At 42.4% G+C, this 19949-nt stretch overlaps 2 protein-coding genes and 1 long non-coding RNA gene across 29 annotated transcripts in view; 1 reads left to right on the plus strand and 2 right to left on the minus strand.

Annotated features, from left to right (window-relative positions):
• The window catches only part of LOC137125877 (polycystin-1-like protein 3), a 9461-nt gene extending 9191 nt beyond the window's left edge, over positions 1-270 (minus strand). For all 4 annotated transcript variants that reach the window (XM_067502047.1, XM_067502046.1, XM_067502045.1 and 1 more), the window contains exon 1: positions 45-270. In XM_067502047.1, the coding sequence (XP_067358148.1) occupies positions 45-102 (58 nt within the window). In that variant the 5' untranslated portion in view covers positions 103-270. The remainder of the gene's footprint in view (positions 1-44) is intronic.
• LOC137125885 (uncharacterized) overlaps positions 1-1709 on the plus strand; it is a 23504-nt gene extending 21795 nt beyond the window's left edge. Inside the window, exon 2 of the long non-coding RNA XR_010914234.1 lies at positions 1480-1709. This is a non-coding gene — a long non-coding RNA (uncharacterized lncRNA). The remainder of the gene's footprint in view (positions 1-1479) is intronic.
• LOC137125879 (abl interactor 2-like) lies at positions 901-18904 on the minus strand. Of its 24 annotated transcripts, none has more exons than XM_067502069.1 (12): positions 18738-18904; positions 14669-14836; positions 14297-14473; positions 12931-12948; positions 12423-12526; positions 8280-8426; positions 6382-6503; positions 5902-6111; positions 4333-4497; positions 3808-3891; positions 2858-3043; positions 901-2623 (listed from the first exon to the last, which is right to left on the minus strand). In XM_067502069.1, exons 1-12 carry the CDS (start codon positions 18852-18854, stop codon positions 2448-2450), a joined length of 1674 nt encoding a protein of 557 aa, XP_067358170.1. In that variant the 5' UTR covers positions 18855-18904; the 3' UTR covers positions 901-2447. The 24 variants fall into 24 exon arrangements, with proteins under 24 accessions (XP_067358170.1, XP_067358154.1, XP_067358153.1 ...); XM_067502053.1 differs by having other exon boundaries at positions 3808-3894; XM_067502052.1 differs by having other exon boundaries at positions 6382-6506; positions 18738-18903.
• Positions 18905-19949: the final 1045 nt, after the last annotated feature.

Below are 19949 nucleotides of genomic sequence, written 5' to 3' on the forward strand. Positions count from 1 at the left end.
ATATAAATAGGAATAGATTCCTACATACAGATGTAGCTACGTACCAGACTTCACAGTCCTCAGTGACAGAGCAATAAAGAAAACACAGATCGATGGAAACATCCTTTTGCCATTAAACCAAAAAATATGTCATTGAATACGAAAGTGGGTCAGGTCTTAGGTTTAGAAGCATTTGAAGAATATAAAAGCTGTGAAATACAAGCTCTCGATGAAAAGGAGCTAATCTAGCAAACTGACTGGGGAAGTGAAACTGAAAGTATGTTACAGTTTGAGGAAGGAGTGGCTGTAATAACAAATGGTTAGTTAACCCTTTGTGTATAAAAGTACTTTAATGTCTTCAGTGTAAATACATAAAGACCCCAGACATACTGCACCATAAATCTTTATCATTTTATTCTTTGTTCTCATGATTTTACAAATATGATACTTCTGCAATTCAACTTTTAACTGTGCAACACAATGGCATTATGGACTGTTGAACGGGACGTCCTGAGAGACGTCTGAGACTCCAAGGACCTGTGAATCCTGCAGATCAAGAGTTAAGCTATGAGTGTTGTGAGACTAACTTTGCAATTAATAGGCCGCCCACTGGGTCTCTGTCTGCAGGATTCACTAGCAGCACACACTCACAATTTGTCACCACAATGACGGCTACTGTCGGGGGGTGTGGGGGGGGGGGTTGGAGGAAGCCAGGTCCCTCTCGTACCCCTACAGGTCAGAGTGTCTCCTTGGACGTGGGGTTGAAGTAAAGTAGTACAGTCTCTTTGGATGAGGCTGGTGGTACCTGTTCAGAGCTGCAGGGCTGCCTGCCTTTTTAGAATGGGGGATCTCGCCACATGGGTTTCTGGGACACCAGTATAGAGAATAACAATGGCATGCAAGACTCACATACAGACCCACTTGTTATTATTATTTTTTAATAGAAAATAAAGATTTTGACATAAGTAGAAGCACTGAGCCCTCGCAAACACCCAAACATTGTGGAAATTGTACGGAGGACAAAAGGCGCCTAAACTGATGGCGCTCATTAGTGTTGGGGGCTTGCGACGGTTAAAACCCATTTCAACACAACAGCTGGCTTCTTCTCGTGTTCAGTAAGTCCCGTTTTTTACGACGTAATATCTCACATTTATATTAATTCTTCTTCTACACCGTTTTATTACAAATGTATGTGCTTTTGATTTAAAACAACTTGGGAAAACTGAAAAAAAAAAAAAGAACTAAAGGGAAAATAAAGATTTGAAGTTTAAAGACAATCCAACCCACTCTGGCCAATTTATTGCAAATGAAGTGATTAACCTCTGAACAGCAACACACACTTCAACATGGCACAAGCATCTTAGAAATGACCTAAATGCATTGTCATTGTGGGCGAATATCAAAACCAAACCACAACATATCTAAAAATATTAAGACATTAATCATCAGTACAGCAGAAAAAAAAAGATTATCCTCATTGAGTAAGACTTCAAAATCCAGGTCACTGTGCGGTTGAAGACCTCTCATCTCCTCTTATTTGAGGGCTGGATGACGATTCCTTCACCTGAAAAACGCACACTGGCCAGCAAAGTGAAGCATGTAGTGACTAAATTCATCCCTTCGAGTTCAAACTCACCCTCACACGGCGCAAAACATTTCAGATAATCAAATTCACTTTGGAAAAAAAAAAAAAAGCTCTTAATTTAAAGCACTCGTCCTCTTACTCACTACCATCTAGCTTTGTGTGTCACGTTAAGACATATGATGTGCTTATTTTAGTGAATGTCAGCTTTGGCACACTCCCTGCCGAGGTACCTAATGCAAAGTTTTGTCAAGTACGGAAACTAACATTTGTTCCCTCCGAGGATACTGTTGTTATATAGAGTAGTAATTTTCTGTCAAACGTCTCTGGAGTGTTGAGGAAAAACAAAAAAAATACAGCCCTTCATCTGAGGCTGTGACACGGAAATCCAGACCAAATCCTTCTCAACAGCCACATCTACCTGCTCATCACATTTCCCACAACAAAATCCAAATAAATAGTGTTTAAAGTAAGAGCAAAATGGTAAAAGAAAAAAATAAGAAGCAAATAAGTGTAGTGGCTTCTTAATGTAACCAAAAAAACAAAAACTTCAAAGTACAATAAATCCACAGCCATCCAGTCGTCAGTAAAATAATGAACCCAGAAAAAAAAAATCACAGGGAAAATATCTAGAGTAGTGGTTGGTTTACAATGTCGACTATTTCGAGAGAATGACTGGACTTCAGTTTGTCATGTTGCGACTTCTCCTAAGAAATGAGTCCTCTTCACCCTCGTCTCGCTTTCCTCTCTTCGCCCGGAGGCGATTATGCTGTCTTATCAACATTTTTTTGACCTTCAACACACAGTTCCCCTCCCTCCCCGTTCCTTTTCCCATCTAAACGCTCCTCCCAGCTCCTCCGCTCAGAGTGGTTGGGGTTGGGATTGTTCAGTCGGCGTAGTGCATGATGGACTCGACGTAGTTGCCGGGGAAGAGGCCCGTGGTTCCGTTCATCACGCCCTCAAACCAGCCGTCGTCGTTCTTCTTGATCACGTAGATGATGGCCCCCTCCTGGAAGGAAAGCTCGTCGTCTTTGTCGCGAGCGTAGTCGTAGATGGCCACCACTGCGAGAAAACAGGAGGTGGTGAGCGCCGGCAAAACAAGCAAACAAAAGTGCATTTACACCTCTAAGAAGTATTTAATCTGAAGTAATCATGATGGTGTCACAAACACTCTTGGGACTGTGCTCTACTTCTGTCTGGTTTTCTCTAACTGGGATTCCTTAAAATCTCAACTCCTTAATGCTTCGGTATTTTCTGGTGGACTTTTCTTTTATAAAACTGGCAGTAAAGTCAGACCTTTCTCCAGGTAGCTGCGTGGGGCCCAAGGTGGGTCTTCCTCGGCATAGGGGTCACTGTACTCCACCACCGCGGACTCTTCTTCGTCCTCATCGTCCTCGTAGTCCTCGGGCGGCGGCGGAGGTGGCGTAGGCTCCTCAAACACCGGCTCGTCGGCAGGTGGAGGTGGGGGCGGCACGTCTGAGACTTTAAGTAGTTTCGGGCCGATGGAAGGAAAAAGGAGAATGAGTTAAACGACACTAAAAACGCCTGCAGTTTTTAGTGACTCATGTCTGACTGGTGTTTCCATGCGTTTAAGAAGCAGCAGAAACAATCCATGGTGGGTTTAGTATTCACTTGATAGTACTTTGTTTTATCCATTGACATTGAATTTGTTTTTTTAAAAATAACACAGATTATTGTACATGCTGCTTCAACATGCATTTAGAGGCAATAGTTTAGAGAAAACACTGAACACACACACACACAAAAACATGCCTCGTTGTTCAGATCATACTTTACATGTTTACAAGCGGTCAAACACCAACATTTGCTGCAAAAGGGACCTGGAATTACCTCCCACCCCACTGCATTTATTAGAACAGTCTCACTAACACCTCTTTTCATAATGCAGCAGCACAAACTACAATCTTCCTGACAGGTCTTAAAGACAGTTCGGAAAAAGATCTTGACAGCTTCATTCAGCTTTGTGTGTAAAAAACTGACAGCTGAGCGTAAGCAGGTAATATTATAGCTTCTCCATCACTGACATATTTACACAGATAATTCAAGATGAGGGTACATAAAGATTGAAGATAGCGACAGCAGATCCCTGACTGAGCTGATGTTGGCAGTTGATCACTTGTTTTGTCCAATAAGGAAATGTTACTCCCCAAGAGGATGTTTTCCTGACTTTAAAATGAACGGCGGTCATGCAGGGGGGGGGGGGGGGGGAGCTAAAAGCCACTTACTAGTCTCCTGAACTCGGGCCACAAAGCCCATCAGAGGCAGCTGAGGAGTGATCTGCATGGAGGGGGGAGGGGGCGCGAGTGGGCCTGCTATCACCAAACATTGTCAATACACAGAGACGGAGGTCGGGTCCACAGAGAGCGACAGATACAGGAACAGCAGAGACATGAAGATGAGACAATAAGGTTAGAATAAAGAACAAAAGCAACAAAAGAAGAGTTAAACGACAGGAAGAGTGTTGAATAAATGCAACAGTTGTAGTGTGTGGAGCACGATTTTAGCAAAGCACAGAACCAATAACACTTTCTTATTTTTCCTTCCCACCTGTGGCAGTGGGGGAATAACACATAAAACTTGTAGGACAGTAGCCCCACACAAGGCTGCAATAAATGTTTCTTCAGAAAAAGTGTGAAAATCGTCAGAAATCCATCAAAATTTTGAACTTTTATCTGCTGACTAATAAAAATAAAAAAATCACTTGCAATCATTTAAGTGATCAACTGACATAATTGCATGTTTACACATACCCTGGTTCTGGGCGAAGTGTGGTCCACCATTGAGCTGGCTCTGGTTGTGGGCCACGTTGGGCTGACCGGTGACGGACGAGGGCCGGCGGTACGGCAGGGAACCTCCCACCTGTGGGTTTGGTGGTGGCTGCACAGGGCGGTTCATGCTGTAGAACTGGGAAGCACCTGAGGAGACACCACCAGGGGGCAGCAAAGACTAGATTAACAGGGGTTTGGAGGGGAACAGGTTTGATTTTCCCCTCTGGAGTCTTAAAGTATATGATCGAGTGACTTTAGCTTGGGGAGTTTTCTTTTCATTTTTTTAATACAAGTAAAGCCACAGAAATTTGGTTGCACACAATAAAGAAAAAAATAACAAGAAATAAAGAATTCACTGAGTAACAAATTCTCCACACGGCTCATGCAAAGCACATCATCCTCACAAAAACAGGAAGCTGATGAGATGCTGTGACGAATGAAAAGTGCAGGATCCAGCAGCATTGGAAAATGAAAAACGTCGGTAGAAGGCAGAGAAGCTGCACAGAAGCCAAACATGTTGCTTTACTGAGAGTTTAACTAAACCCAGATACAAAGTCACATTTCTAGTAGAATTTATTTTTCAGGACTCCAAATTTAGTTGTTCACGGTTTTCAATGCTCTGCAAAAAGGATCACAGTATTTTGTTAACCTGCATTTTCTGCAGCGACTACTGTGTTGTTTTATTGCTCGATTAAATGTGCAGCTGTTCAGATGCAAACATGCCTTAGTATGAAGCGAAGAGCCCCCAGTTTAAATCAGAGCAGGAAGAATCTACTGCTCAGAACTGCTCAGAAAATAAAAAAAAAAACAAAAAAAAAACTAAATACAATGAATTCAGTAGATGCGACGTGGTTTCTACTGTTAAATCTACTACTAAATACTTTTTACACAGTAAAACTGTTTTTCTTCAACAGAGACACGCTGGGTATCTATGGTTTATTAAACCTGTTCAAACCAGATTTATCACCGACCTTCAACCAGAGGATACAGACTAAACTGTGACTGAGCCATAAAATCTTTAGTAGGCCTTTAATCTTTCTCCAATTACAGCTTTTTGGACTATAACCTCTTTTGCTATTTTTGTTTAATACCGATAGAAATTCAACAACTTTGCGTTTGGGTTCATGACTTATAAAATAAAAAAATATTTGCCACGTACATTGAACATTTGATGTTTTCTAACCAACCGATAATCAAGAAAGTAACAGCTCTAAGGTTTCACATATTTTGTTTTATTTAAGACTTAACATTGGAATCAAATATCATTCGTTTTGCTGATTTGATCAACAAGACAGTTTAGTATTCTGGATTCACACAGTTTTTACTTGAGGCTGATGTGGGAGTTAAGAACATCTGTCTCATGTCTGGCTCAATGCAAATGTGCCCTTAGAGCGTGTTTCCAGGAGAAATGTAAAAACTTTATGAGCAAGTACAGTGGATATGAGTTGCACGCTGTCAGAATATCCCAGGCGATGACATGCCAGCAGAAAACAAGCAGGAGGATGAATGCAAGGGGAGGCAGGATACAGGGTGTGCAGAGGAAACACTCACCTTGTGCAGAGTTGCCATAAGCGGCAGGGCCTGTGCCAGTGGGGGCTGCAGAGGCGGGGAGTTGGGGAGGGGGCGGGGGTACAGGCGGGATCTCTACAGGGGGATTAGGGGCCTGCGGTGGTCCATCCAGGGCAGAAGTGGGGGGACCAGGGGTTGTGGCAGAGGTGGTAGCATTGGGGAGAGGTTTAGTAGGGTTGGACGGGGCGGGGGCTGAACCCGAGGGGCGTAGGTTAAGGTTTTGAAAAGGTCAAAAAGGTGAGGAAGGAGAAAACAGTCAAGGAGGTTAAGACAAGATAAAAGTGAGAAGGGAAGAAAAAGGACTGCAGAAGATCCAGGCTTCCTACACACTTTTACTTTGGGTTTGACACTGTTCACTGAAGTGTGTAGAAATCCTGGACATTAAGCAAATGTTAGTCAAGTTAATTCACCCAGAGACGCTGCAGTCATCAGCTTAGAGCAGAAACAGGAAGCAAGGATTACCTGGAAAGGCCGAGGGCGGGGCCGGGGTCGGCACGGCGATGGGGACGCCCACGCTGCCACTGCCGCTGTTCTCCCTGCTGCTGCTACGACTGCTGCTGGGGTGGCTGCCTCCGCTGCTCCCACTGCTGGTGGTAGGGTGGCAAAACACGTCAGACCAAAGACAGACATGCTGTCCCAGATGTACGCTCACCTAACTAGTGGGTCCCCCAAGCTAAAACTCGCCTTTCTTTTAGTAGAATATCAGTACAGTTTCAGAAACTACAGAGCCACAGGTACAAAACTCAGCAACTTAAGTAGCATCTAGAAAAACACTGAGTGTCAGTGGAAATATCAAAAGGCCGTAATGGTGAGAAAAATGTAAGTGAAAGCAGCAGATTCTGTGTTCGTCTTTCGTTTGGGAACTGGATGCAAAGTAGAGTGAAAGGTCCACAATATCACACAATCTGCTGCTTTGTTTTACATGGCTTTTTTTTCTGCTTTAGTGTGTAATCGTGTCAACAACATTTGTTTTGTTTTTTTAACCTTGTCCACACTGTCAGCTTATTTGTAATCTCTCATTATCTTTCAATATATAGACTTGTCAAAAAAAATCAAACATAGCAATGTTCTAGCAGACTTTCATGGTATCAGAATCTATGGTAGAACACAAAAATGTACATCAAAAACCATGTGCTCAAAAGGTGTTTTTTGCATTTGTTTCATACACAAGTACCAGAAATACTTTTATGACAGATATTTGCTCAGATCGGTTTGTCAGTTTCAAAAATGTACAGATATCTTCTGAACCAACTTCTCAAAACAAAGTTCTATAGAAAGCTTTTTAAAGCCTTTGTTTGAACCACACAGACAGATTAACACAGGAAAGGGAAGCAGGGACATGAAGTTATTCCTGGCCTCTGCTGATAGGAGCAAATCACACAGCAATGGATAAAAAGTTCCTTCTGTCACGTAACTTTGTACCCAGTCTAACTCTCGCGGTGGATGTGCAACACGTTTAGAGAAGCACAGTTAAAATACACTAATCGGGTCAGAGACTGTTCGTAGCTTTTCGTGAGCACTGAGGTGTTATCATGAGCTGTTATGCCTTTGAAATGACTATGTGACAGTAATAAAGAAAAAAAAAAAAGAGCAGCTGGAAGCCTCAAAGACATGACACAGGTGATGCAGTAGCGAGACGAGACAAAGACACATGACGCGCCGTGAAAGCAGGAAGCATCCACACACATTGGGCAGACTGTTTAGACAACAGAGGACAGAGTGCCTGGCTGAGTGATGATGGGAAATGAGCTGAGGATGGAGTGGTGGAGATCAAGACTAGTGCTGAGAGGAGAGCTGGGGAGAGATGTCTAAAACTGCAGACCAGGAGAACATTTGGCCAACAGATGGGGCGCGCTGACGAAGCGTTCCATGTCGATCCCCCACGTGCTTTTACTTCTCTCACGGTAGACGGGGGGAACCTATGAATATCTCTGTGTTAGGGATGAAAGAGTCTTTGGAGACAAGCAGATGCTGGGTTGACAGGACTGCGGGGGCGTCGCTGCCTTTTTAATGACTATTGCCATAGAAACCTGCATCTGGCTGTGGTAAATAGAACTGTTAATCTCTACATCGTCCTCATTTTACTGTCCTTCTCTGTGGACCAAGTGTACAAGTGAAGGATTTTGTAAATGGATCTGTCAACCTGTGCTGCTGCAACTGTCGCACAAAAAAAAAGGTTAATGTTGGTTAATTCTGCAAGTTCAGCTGAAATAAAAAGGGCCATTTTAGAGATGTTCAGAAGATGGCTTGAAGCATTTAGAGTAAGGGGAAGAGAAGAAGAAAAGGGGAGGAAGTAGAGGAGAAAGGGGACGTGTTTGACAAGTGTAGCGAGGCATGCTGGGGAGGGGGAGGGGGGGTACCTGTACGTGCGGTTCCTCTGATTAACCGATGCAGTGCGTGCAGGGCTCTGCTGGGGGTGCGCCAAGTTGCGCGTCGGGCTCGAGACGTAGTCGTTAGGGACAACGGGTGGACGCACCGGCTCAAGCGTCCTATAGGGGGAGTGGCGCCTGCGAGAGGGTCAGGAGGACAGGAGTCGAGGGGAGGGAGGGGGGGGCATCCACAGAGAAGTGTGGGGGGGAGAGGGAGGAAGAGGAGAGGAGCAAGAAAGAAACAAGTGCAAACTTAAAAAATGGGGCATGACAGGCAATGAACACTGGGATTGGCTGGGGTCCACAGGTGGCATCAGGAAGAGAGGAGGGGGAGTCGGGACAGAACGCTGCCGTCTCTTAAAACCCGCACAAGATGCAGGCTTGTCTAGTAAAAACACACACACTAGAGAACAGGCTCACATTAATTACTAACATTACAACTGACCTGCACAGGTTCAGTTGAGATATCAGCAGTAATCTAGTCACATGTCTTTTCTAACTAACAACCAAATTTCATGCAAAACTATTTGCATCACCAGCTGGATTTCAGGGATTAAATGTTCAGATAAAAGCAGAGCTAAAATAAAAGCCGTGGTTGCAGGTCTTTCACTTTAAGTTGCACATTTACAAATGGATTTTTGACGCTGTTCAGCAGCAGCTGTAAAATTACCTGCAAACTGAAGTTTCATTCCTTTTTGAAAGCAAAGAACTCAAATACTCACTCGATTTGGCTTCTCAAATTGGAATATTTGAAGGATTTCTCTTCTGTCATCCTTTTCTACTGCTGCCTGGACAATTAAGTGTATGAAAAATGTCAAATAAAGAAAACTCTCTTCCACACATTATAGTGTCCTGTGAGTCTAACACCTGATGCTCAAAGAGGCTTTAAATTGGGGTTTAAATTTAATTTTTCACCTGAGGACAATCTTGTTCAAAGCTGGATCAGTATGTACAATTTTAGGTTGAAGCACGGTCATTTTTTTCCAGCAAATTCACTTGTTTTGTACCAAATCTTTTTTTTTTTTTTAACACTGACATTTCTCTGTTTTCAGAAGTAAGCTGCGTCCAATGAGATTCTTTAAGGAGATTAAAGTAATAAAAAAAAGGGAGTCTGTTGTGTCAAAGTGCCCTGAACAACTTTATACTATACTCTGTGCTAAAAGCTGTAAATTAATTAGATAAAAAGACAATTTGTTTTTTAAACTGACAGCAGCGAAATGCTTATGACACCCTTAGTCTTTCAAAACAGGGGGAAGAAAACTATAATCCTGAAAGGTCTTGACCTGGGCCTACAAAGATGTACTGGCATGTAAATCTCCCAGCTGACACGCTGGTGTGACCCATCTGAGTGCTGTTGCTATGGTGAAACGTTGCTATGAGGAATATGGGGCAGCCAGGAGTGGGCGGGCTGGGTCACAAAAACACAACGGAAAGTAAATTGGAAAACAAAAACAAAACAAGGAAGTTGAACAACAGAGCAGAAACAATGAATTAAAAATCACAAAGAAGATGTCCGCACATAGCCACAGGCTGCGGCTGAAGGTGCATCATGGAGGGTTGGCGCTGTGGTTGATCGACATGCGTCTTGAAGGGACAGAGACACAAACCCACACACAGACACACACCTCTGACACCAAAATGAAGTCAGAGACAGACAGTTCCAAAGGATATAGGTTATATTACTCACACACACACACACACACACACCTTAACACCCAGGAAGGTTCCAAGGGTGTCAAGAACCCAACATTTATGTGCTGCACTAGCATTAGTCCCTGTGGGATAAGAGACACCTTAAACAGTCAGGACACAGAACAGAAAACATTAAACACCTCTGCATCTTTGGCTTCATGAGCACTGACAGACTAAAATATAAAATGTAACAGAACTGTCTGGAAGCAACAGAGAATAAAACCGGGCGACAAATGATCACTGGAGTCTTGTCTAACGACTCCATCACCCAGTTAAGTAAGGCAACAACGTCGTATCAGGCTTCCTTCCTGATAATATATTAATAATTAGTGGATATTTAATGACATAAATATATATATATATAATATTAGGGCAGCAACCTACAGATTATTTTTTGCTGATTAATCTATCGGTTTTCCTATTAAGCTTTTTTATTTTCCAATTAATATAAATATTTATTAAAAATACAAATTGAAATTCATCAAATATTTATATTCCAATGTTTTGTTCAATCATCTTTTTAAAATAAATATGTCCAAGTATGCACAGCCGGACATAATTCAAACCTTCTGATTGACATAGTGTGATGGAAATACACAGTACACAGTCCCGTTTACTTTAAATACTATTAACAGCTAAAAATATAACTTTTTTTAAAACTTATATTAATCAGCAGATTTCTAGATCACTTTGTAGACACAATTATGTCTCAATCTTTACCCACTTCCAACTTTAACCTGTGTCTGCATCTACATCTGCAGAGCTGGAAAGTGAGTAATCAAGAGCACGAATGGTTACAGCTACAGAAGAATCTGATTCTTCTAAGTTCTCGCTCAATCTCCATAGGGTCTTGTAAAACTCATATCCCGCACTTTGAGAACACAAATATATATTTTCACGCTCTATTTAACCTTTAACAACTTAATGTGAGCACTATGAGGAAATTTTCTTTGTCCCAAAATTGTCCGAATCTTTCTGTCTTAACCCTGTTAAGTTCGAGTCCTGCTTGCGACGCATAGATGCACGTTATATAAAAGCAGCGTATTTTCGTAATCGTTGCTTCAACGCGTTGCCCCAGCCCTACATGATATAAACGTTAAGTTTATGTGAGCTAAATGAATTCATTGTTCCATTATTGTTTTGTGGTTTTATTCTATAAAGCATCTTTGAGTTTCCTAATTAGAGCCGATTGTTGTCGTGGCAAAACCAGACTTTGAGATCAACTGTTTGTTTTCATTTTCACTATTTTTTAACCGTCTTTTACCATTTTCACCAATATTCATCATCCACAGGTTTAACACAAACAGAAAAAACACCTTTTCAAATATTAAATATTAAAATTCACACAGCACAGAATACATAACTCCAGTTTCATGCTGACTAACAATATTTCAGCTGAAATGAGTCATAGCAAGGAACTGGCTGGACAGGCTTTCCCTATAACTGCACACGTTTCAAGGCTCGGACTGTAACCACTTCTCTTAACATCACTCATTCATTCAGCTGCTTGTAGTTTTACAATCTGATGATAACTGCTGCCATTAAAATCCAATTGAATTTTTGACATATAATGTTCCTTAGGCAAATCTTGGGGGATTTCCACAACTAACCGAATGAATTTTATTTAGTAAAACCTGCTTGCTGAAGACATTAAATGTGTTTGTGATTTTCTACAGAAGCTTTCACACTGCATTTGATGCTCGGACAGGGCTGGAACCGGAGAGTTTTGCATCTTCGTGTGTAATCAAGACACTTCCTGTGCCTCCTGTAAATAAATAAACGAGGAAGTCACCCTGGAAGGGCAACAGAGGAAAAGTTTCTCATTTTAGAGGGTGTGCAACTCCACCCAGAGAGTGGACATTAAAACTAGGCCAAGTTACCTATGTGTGACCGCTGATGCATTAGGACAAAGTTACATATTTAGGTGCAAAGAAAGTCTTGATTAGGAGAATTTTCCTGTCACAGCAGAAGAGAATCAGGCCTGTATAGGTAGTGAGTTAATTCATGAAATCAGTTGTTTATGGTGCTAACACCACTGACTTGTCAAGCACCTAAAAATGTCTTTAAATAAGTATGTTGGCAAAAAGAGACTAAAGTGAAGTTTCAGCACAAATCTCTCCTGCGTATCCACAGAAAGGGAGAAGCTTCCTTAACAATACAAAAAGGAGACACTTACGGCCAAGTCTCACCAGCACAGATGAAAAGCCAAAGCAAAGTTACCAGTGTGATGTGAACTGGCCCTGAAACGCATTTAACCCACCCCCCCCCTGGGGTTAATTAAACACAGAGGTAAAGGGGTGATGATGAAACTGGGAGCAACAAGGCCCATCTGAGGGGCTTGTGGCTGCTTTCCCAAAGCCACAAAGGCCGTTTTAGCCTCTGACGGACATCGCTCTGCTTCCTTCTGTCCATCTGAACAAGGCGCCAGTGCAGTTTACATACCCAAGGGTCCCTTTCCCTGTCAAAGGCGGGCTGGGGGGCTTCTGTGTCGGGGGGTTAGTGCGAGGGAGCCCGCCTCCTCCTGCCTTCATGTTCTGAGCGCTGGCCTGTGAGGGGGGAGGACATGGACGAGAAATGCTTATTACTTAACCACAGAACATTTGAAAAAGGACCATTTACAGCAGTTCCAAGTGGATAAAAGGAAGAATTATACTCATTTACTTTCCCTCGAGTTTATTGAGATACTGTCATATGTATTTAATGTGCCGCTGGAGTCGGGACGGCTAGATCAGTTTAGCCAATTTAAACAAAGACTGATATTCTATATTCAACAAGAAATAATTGTTGAACTACTCCTTTAGCAGCAACCACACACACACACACACACACGGGCAAACGACAAAAAAAAAAAAAAAAAAAAAAAAAAAAGGTCACAGCAAAACAAAAAGGATTCATACAGAAATCACAGAACAAGCTCTTGTGTTTGAGGCTCTCATTTTAAAAGTCTTACCTTAAACCTTTGCAACCACTATGGTTGGCAAAAGAGACAAAATTAGGCAAGCAGAAAGGGAAAGAGGAAATCAGACGATTAGTGCGTGAAGGAGAAAACAAAGCAGAGCAACAACCGCCCAGTGTTAAGACATGAAGATTTTTTTTTCTTTTTTCTTTGGGATCTGGAAAACAGGCTTGTCTTTGTTTGAAGGGTCAAAGTTAAGGAAGCTTTAGAAATTCAGCAACTTTGACCCGTGAATGAAATGATTCAAAGGATGTGAAGTTGTTAGCAGCTGCAGCAGCAGGTGACAGATTTACATTAACAGGGAACATATTTAGCAGAAATCCCACCCTTTGTGACATATTGGTTTCCCACCCTTGTGGAAAGACAGACTCATTGATTTTTTTCTAACATTACTCATCAGCGAAACCCATCGGCAATTGTTTGACCTCTAAAAGTCCTTTTCATCGGATTTATGTGAAGTAAAAAGTCGATGTTAATCACACTATAAAACAGATCCTCTGAACATGACAACAGACTCAATTTTGAACACTTTGAGGTCAGATTAAGGGAATTGTTCCTAAACCCTTTAATTATAAAATCCCAATGCAAGAAGCATTTATGAATTTTATGCATTTATGAAGCATCGAACTCCAACAATCTTGTGAAATAAGGAAAGAGGCTAAATATACAGTCTTGGGCAGAAATATTTAGATTCATTCTAGCACATCATTCACGGTTTTTCCCTGTCTAGACAATTACAAGGGGCCACCTCCATTAAATTTCATGCCACCTCCACCTCAGCACGACTGTCATGTCTGGCCTTAGTTCTCATCCACATGCGAGTGGGGATGTAAAAGCTTCGCCTGTGTTAATGGTTCAGTTAAGCTTTGCGAAAAGATTACAACAAATCAATAAGATCAATGTTTAGCTCTGGACCAGGACCATCAGTATTTGGTGAAAAGAGCTGTTGGAATAAAAGACGTCCCAAAGTCAGTGGGCTGTGAGCATCTATGGCTCAAACAATCCTTTGGGATTGTTCTTATGTCCAAACATATTTTATTTGTAAAAACAACTTGATTAAACATGTATTTACAGCCTACAGGGTACAGTACACGTGTGTTGCATGATGAGGATAGTACCACATTTGCCTCATTGTTTACCAAGAAAAACCCTTTTATAGCAACAGTCTTACAAACCTTAATTTTATGTGCTACAGGTTGTTGTTTTTAATGTCTTCACCCATGTGCCTTTACAGAAAACCATAAATATGCTGCTAGTGCACACAGAGCTTAATTAGGACCTTTGGGACTGGTATTACTGATTCTCTTACACAATTAAGTGTAATTGCTTAAATTAAGGGGGAAAAGAACAAAATCACCACCTTGACTCCGTGGCCCATGTCGTCCAGCAGGCCGTAATCAATGGGCTTGCGAATGTAGCGCACAGGCCTCTCTGGGTTGGCGGGGGCGATGATCTTGTGTGTGCGGGATGTGTTCTTATTGGTAGTGAGGATGCCAATCTCCCGCCGGGCCACCTTCTCTTTGTGGATGTCCACTGTCTGCAGAGAAGCGGCACAGGACAAGATTTTATTTTGTTCATAACTCACTGTATCCCTCAAATCTTAAGAGCTTGCCCTGCTTTTTTGTGAGGACAATGTTCAATGAGGCCAAATGTATGTGAATACATACAAGCACCCGTTGTCTGTTTTATTCACTGATTTTATTGAGAAAGTGTGGAGGGATCATTACTGAACCTGTGAGATGTGGTTGATGGAGGACTCCATGCGGCGGAGCTGCGAGGCCTGTATGTCCAGCATCTGCAGGACATTGTTGGCCAGCGTGTTGATCAGGTAAGCTACGCTGGCCAGAGACTGGGTAGTGTAGTTCTTGGTCTCCTCCAGCGCCCTCTGCTTGTCCGGAGACTGAAAGAAACCATACATTTTAAAATGTACAGACAAACCTGCTGATATGTTCACATTGTGCTTATATCCCGTGCACCCTTCATTATTTAAGATATTGAAAGGTTTTTTAAAAAGTTTTTAAAGTCACCCATGTCCTTCTGTTCAGTGATACAGCGGCAAATAATAATTTAAAATGACCGAATGAAATATTTTCTAGATAAACTGATGAAGATGGGATGTTAGTTGTGTTGTCTGATCAGATGGTAAGTCAGTAGGCAGCAGTTTAAAACCCATCGATTATCAAAAATGTAATTTTTCTCCTTAAAAATGTGATAATCAAATGTCTGTTACAGCTTGGTGTGTAATGATTTCTGATATGACAAATGTCAACAGAAACAGAAATTTCTGGCTTTTTGCCTTTTACTACTTATGCAAATGGATGATTTGCTCTCAACTGTGGAAAAGAATGAGGTTAACGCCAGTGTTGCACTTTGCTATGAGACTGAGAAATCAGGTGCTCAATGTAAATATAAGTCACAGAAACTGCACTATATATAGCCAACGCAGAAAGAACGATTGAGGAGCAGAGTGTAATTAATTCAGTAGCCTGGATGAGACTTATGTTATGGCAGAAGGATGCAGGGAAAGTGCTGCTTTAAAGGTTTCAGTGCCAAGAGGTAAATTCTTAGTGAAGTAAAAGGTAAAAACATAATTGTCAGGAAGGTGAGTAGAAGGTAATGCAGCTGCAGCCAGTGTAGGAGGGGTCTTCTGAGGCAGGTGGATGGGCTGTGGGCTCAGCGTAGGCGCTTCATCAGGAACCTCACAGGGCACACGGGTCTGCTAATGTTTCTGCTGGGAAACGCTTTCTCACCGACTCTGCACGTAAGGCCACGCTGTTAGATCCTAACAGAACACTGCATGTGCACACTCAACACGACTTCTTTGATGCTCACATTACTGTCAAAGTCGTTTTTTGAGTGACCAAAAAACAACAACAAACTAATACCTGCTTGTTTTGCCTTCTCAACTGTAAAAAAAAAAAAAAAAAAAAAAAAAAAATACTGAAAACAACTTTTTCCAGCCCTACTATTGACAACACGGACATTAAGAATGTAGAAATAGTATTCAGTACAGGTTAGTATTTCTACTGGACAGAATACTTTTTTGGTCGCCACTGTGGGACGTGATCCGCATGCTGACATGACATGAGCGTCCTTCTTGCTGCAACCCTCCCGTTTTATCCGACTTGGGACCAGCACCAAGGTAAACCTTGATGGCTGGGCAGGGCCACAACACCTGGTGGTGGGGGATTCAATCCCAAGGCCTTCTGCATCCCACCCCAAGGCTCTACCCATTGAGCCACCAGGCCCCTTTTCACTGAACAGAATACCTCAGTTTTAATGTGATATATTACTTATAGTGTTAACACATGACAGCTGAATATTTTATATTATTGTTTATCAAAAACTAAATTTCTTCCTCATTATTCAAACCGACCAAACACTTTATGATTCCAGCTTCTCAAATTCTGCATTTCCTTTTTTTTCGGTATTTTATTGCAGCACTAAAGCAAAGCCATTATCTATTTTCACACCAGCATACATTTCATTCTGCGAGCACAGCAACAGATCAATTGCCAGACGGACAGTAAACATACTCTGAGGTCACAGCAGCTGCCTGACCATGATTAGATATTGACGGATTGATTTTATTTGTTTCAATTTCATACTACAGCTGTGCTGCTAACAGTGTTACAGGGTCAAAGTGCTCCAGTGATTCCTTCCTTTCTCTGTCTTAAGATAAAACCTGTTAAACGTTTGATTCAGAATGAACATCAACCTGAAATTTTTGGCTAAGATTCTACAAAAGACGAGGGAGCACCATCCCGCTACAAGCAGGGTTTCCCCCTACTAGTTGAAACCGCAGCATCTTCGGGGGCAACGTGCCTGTGATGCCAAGACGCATGTCTGTGGAATTGTAAAGTGCAATCCAATCCAACAAATCATGTCTGCAAACAAACAGCATCACTGTAGAAGAGCGTGGAGGGTGCAGTGCTGCCGGAGTATGAGGACAAACAGGTTATGTGGCGAAAATGGAGGAGAAATTTCTGTACTATTGCAGTGGTAGCTGGAGAGGGTGGATAAATGTACCCGTAACTACGAGCACCACAATATAATATTTGGCTTAGGGTTGTACCAGATTATGAAATCACATTTACGCAGGGTATTACGATCCCAGTGATTAATGGGGTCTGCAACCTGCTGTGACCAAAATCAATGTAGCTGACAGTGGAAGCAAGGGATGTTTAAGATTTTCATTACTGAAGAAATTGGACTGGTTGGTCACATCCAGTCCTCTAAATATGGCCCAGATACAGATCCAGTGAAGCTCAATAAGCCTCCCGTCAGACATGGGTGATAGGATGTTAGATCACGTTTCTTTTAGGTTTGTTTAATAGTAGAAGATGCTCCCGGAATAATTTCAGGGAGAAATCCATCACACCATGCTGCGAGGACATAACTACAGTCAACGACGATGACTCAGACAAGCTTTGCAATCGTGAACGCTCTTCCTACACCTGAATGAAGGAAGCCCACCTCACTCATCAGGTGGCTGTCAGATGCACGTGAAGCAACAATGCATCATGAAGGGCGGAATTTATTCCTCTATGACTAATGCGACAAGACACCTGGCTTAGAGAAAGACACGGCAGGACAAAGACGTGAAATATCTGATCAAACATCCCAACAAATGTATCAGCCTAACTAATCTATGGAGCGGCAGTCGTCATCTGACAGCAGCTGGGAAAACTCTGCATGGAGAGAGTTAAATATATAACTCAAATAAATAAATAAAGAGAGCAGAGAGCCAGACAGCAAGATGCCAACATCCTAGAGCCACAACCACCCCCTCCTTCACAGGACAACCTGCCAGACCTGATCAGCCGTGTTCAACAAGGATGGCAGATTTCAGTATCACACCTTGTCAAAACCCATCTTCCTATTAAAAGGGAATTTTCTCACCCATCAAAGCAGGACTTTTGGGGATCACAGATCACGATCAGGTTCCAAAAAAAACCCAAAAAGCTCACATCTGCAGTTGATCATAAATCTATTTATTTTTTTTGAATGGGGCAGATTGCAATCACACAGACACACAAGCGCAACAATGTGCAAATCAACAGCCATTTTTAAAGATGTTGCTCGCACAGAGATGCAACATCAGCCGCAGCTTTCCACCTGAAGCTCGAGACGTGAATGGAAATAAGTCATGTAAAGTAAACGTACTTTCGAGATGTGTCTGAAGTCAAAAACAAGTCGCCCTGCATCAGTCGGATATTATCCATCCGACATTGTTGGGAACATTGTCACGGAGGTTTAGATTCTGTCAACCAAAGCTCGCCGGAGATTGATCTGTCTTAATATCGCCCCCCACATCTCCGGACGGTGCATGATTATTCGGCCACTACTGCGGCACTGATTGATCCCACTGGGGGCACGGAAATTGATTATTTATTTATTTTTCACTGAACCAGTTTGGTTTTTTTTTTTGTTGTTGTTTTTTTCCCAGGACCGTGGGTGATGCCGAGCGGCTGACTAGCAGGCTAACTGGCTAACGCGCTACAGCACGATGAATGCCACAAGTGACCCCCACACACACTCATACCGAGGGGGATTTAAACCTCAAAGAGCCACTAATGCGTGTTTGCATATACAGAGCAACAACATGACAAATTATGCGGTTGTTTTGTGCTAAAAAAAAAAAAAAAAAGCCCAGACAGCGGGTTGTTTTGCGTTAGCCGAGGCTAGCTAACACGGCTGCATCACATTAGCATGCGCTAGCCTAGCGCCAGTTCGCCCCACCGAAGTGTCGCCAGCGAACCAACGACACCGCGGTTTCTTCCACACCTGTGGCCGCCTACCTGGACATAGTTGCTCTCGCAATATTCCGCGACTCTCTCCAAATTGGTGAAACTGTCTAGTAGTGCGCTTCGTCCAGCTGGAATCTCCTCTTCCAGAAGCATTTGTAGCTCCGCCATTTTCACATCTTTAGCGGAGCGGCGTGTGTGTATGTGGACTCGCGGGCGGCACCGCGGCCGAGTGCGGTACTACAACGACTCTCCCCCCGCAGCCGGAGCGGGAGCTCCCGCAATTAATGAGCTTTCAAGCAGAAACGCTTTTAAACGGATTTCCCGCTGGAAAAATGCGTTTGTGGTGATGCGGTTTGCAAAATAATAATGTAACTGCACGTATCAGGTCTCTTTCAGTCATTTTTGTATTAATTTTCAAATTGGAAGTGTTGCACTTTTATGCTTCGTGAATAAAATACTCGTAATAAAAATCCGACTTCATTTCTTTTCCTTGGATGATCGCTCCTTTATTAAGAATCCCTCTTTACAGGCTCAGTTACGGAGGAGCAGAAGTTTTGTCAAAACTTATTTTTATTAAATTTTATTGGTTGAGTTTCTTCAAGCTCGCAAATATTAAAAGTGTGTTTTACCAGTGTGTTTGTCATTCTATTCCTTGTAACAATTATACTATCAATAAATGTCATCATTGTTCATAATTGTACGAGAGAAATTCGCTGCGGGCTAATTTGACACGTGCCGATTCAACAATGGAAATAATTTGCACACACGGTTGAAACACTGCAGTCAGGTTCTTACCCGTCTGGCCTAAGGCAGGTTTTTGGCAGAGGGAGCAGCGTCAGAGCAGGCGTTAAACAAACAGTGACAACGGCCTTCATCCTGTTCTGACACCTTCCTGGTGACTATGGAGCTTTTCTGCAGTCCAGCAGTTTGACTCTGCACTTGACCAAAGGATTTGTGGGAAGGTCCACAATTCTTCTCCTCCTCTGGTAAAAGGATCTGTCATGTCACCTGTAGAACATCCTTAGGTTGCATGAAACGACATGAAATTAGGACTTAAACACATGTAACATAGTTTGACAACTATTCATGCTGTTACACATTTTTTAAAACCATCCCTGGGTTGTTGACGGGTGTAGATCCCCTGCTGCACACACCTGTGTGCTGACCAGGTGTCGCGCTTCTGTCCTAGAAACGTGTTGCAAAAGATTTTTTTGCTTCTATCTCCCTCTCAAAAAAAATAATTTTAGGTTGGAGGTCCTGAAT

The sequence above is a fragment of the Channa argus genome, chromosome 4 (assembly GCF_033026475.1).
Source record: "Channa argus isolate prfri chromosome 4, Channa argus male v1.0, whole genome shotgun sequence".
NCBI lineage: Eukaryota > Metazoa > Chordata > Actinopteri > Anabantiformes > Channidae > Channa > Channa argus.

Excerpts from the sequence above, each read along its gene's own strand:
- LOC137125879 (XM_067502051.1), bottom strand. The coding sequence starts at position 18,854 with ATGGCGGAGCTACAAATGCTTCTGGAAGAGGAGATTCCAGCTGGACGA. Across the intron at positions 4,498-5,901 it reads TTATGGCAACTCTGCACAAG|GTGCTTCCCAGTTCTACAGC; the intron begins GTGAGTGTTTCC and ends GTGTCTCCTCAG. Across the intron at positions 3,044-3,807 it reads GGCCCGAGTTCAGGAGACTA|TCTCAGACGTGCCGCCCCCA; the intron begins GTAAGTGGCTTT and ends AACTACTTAAAG.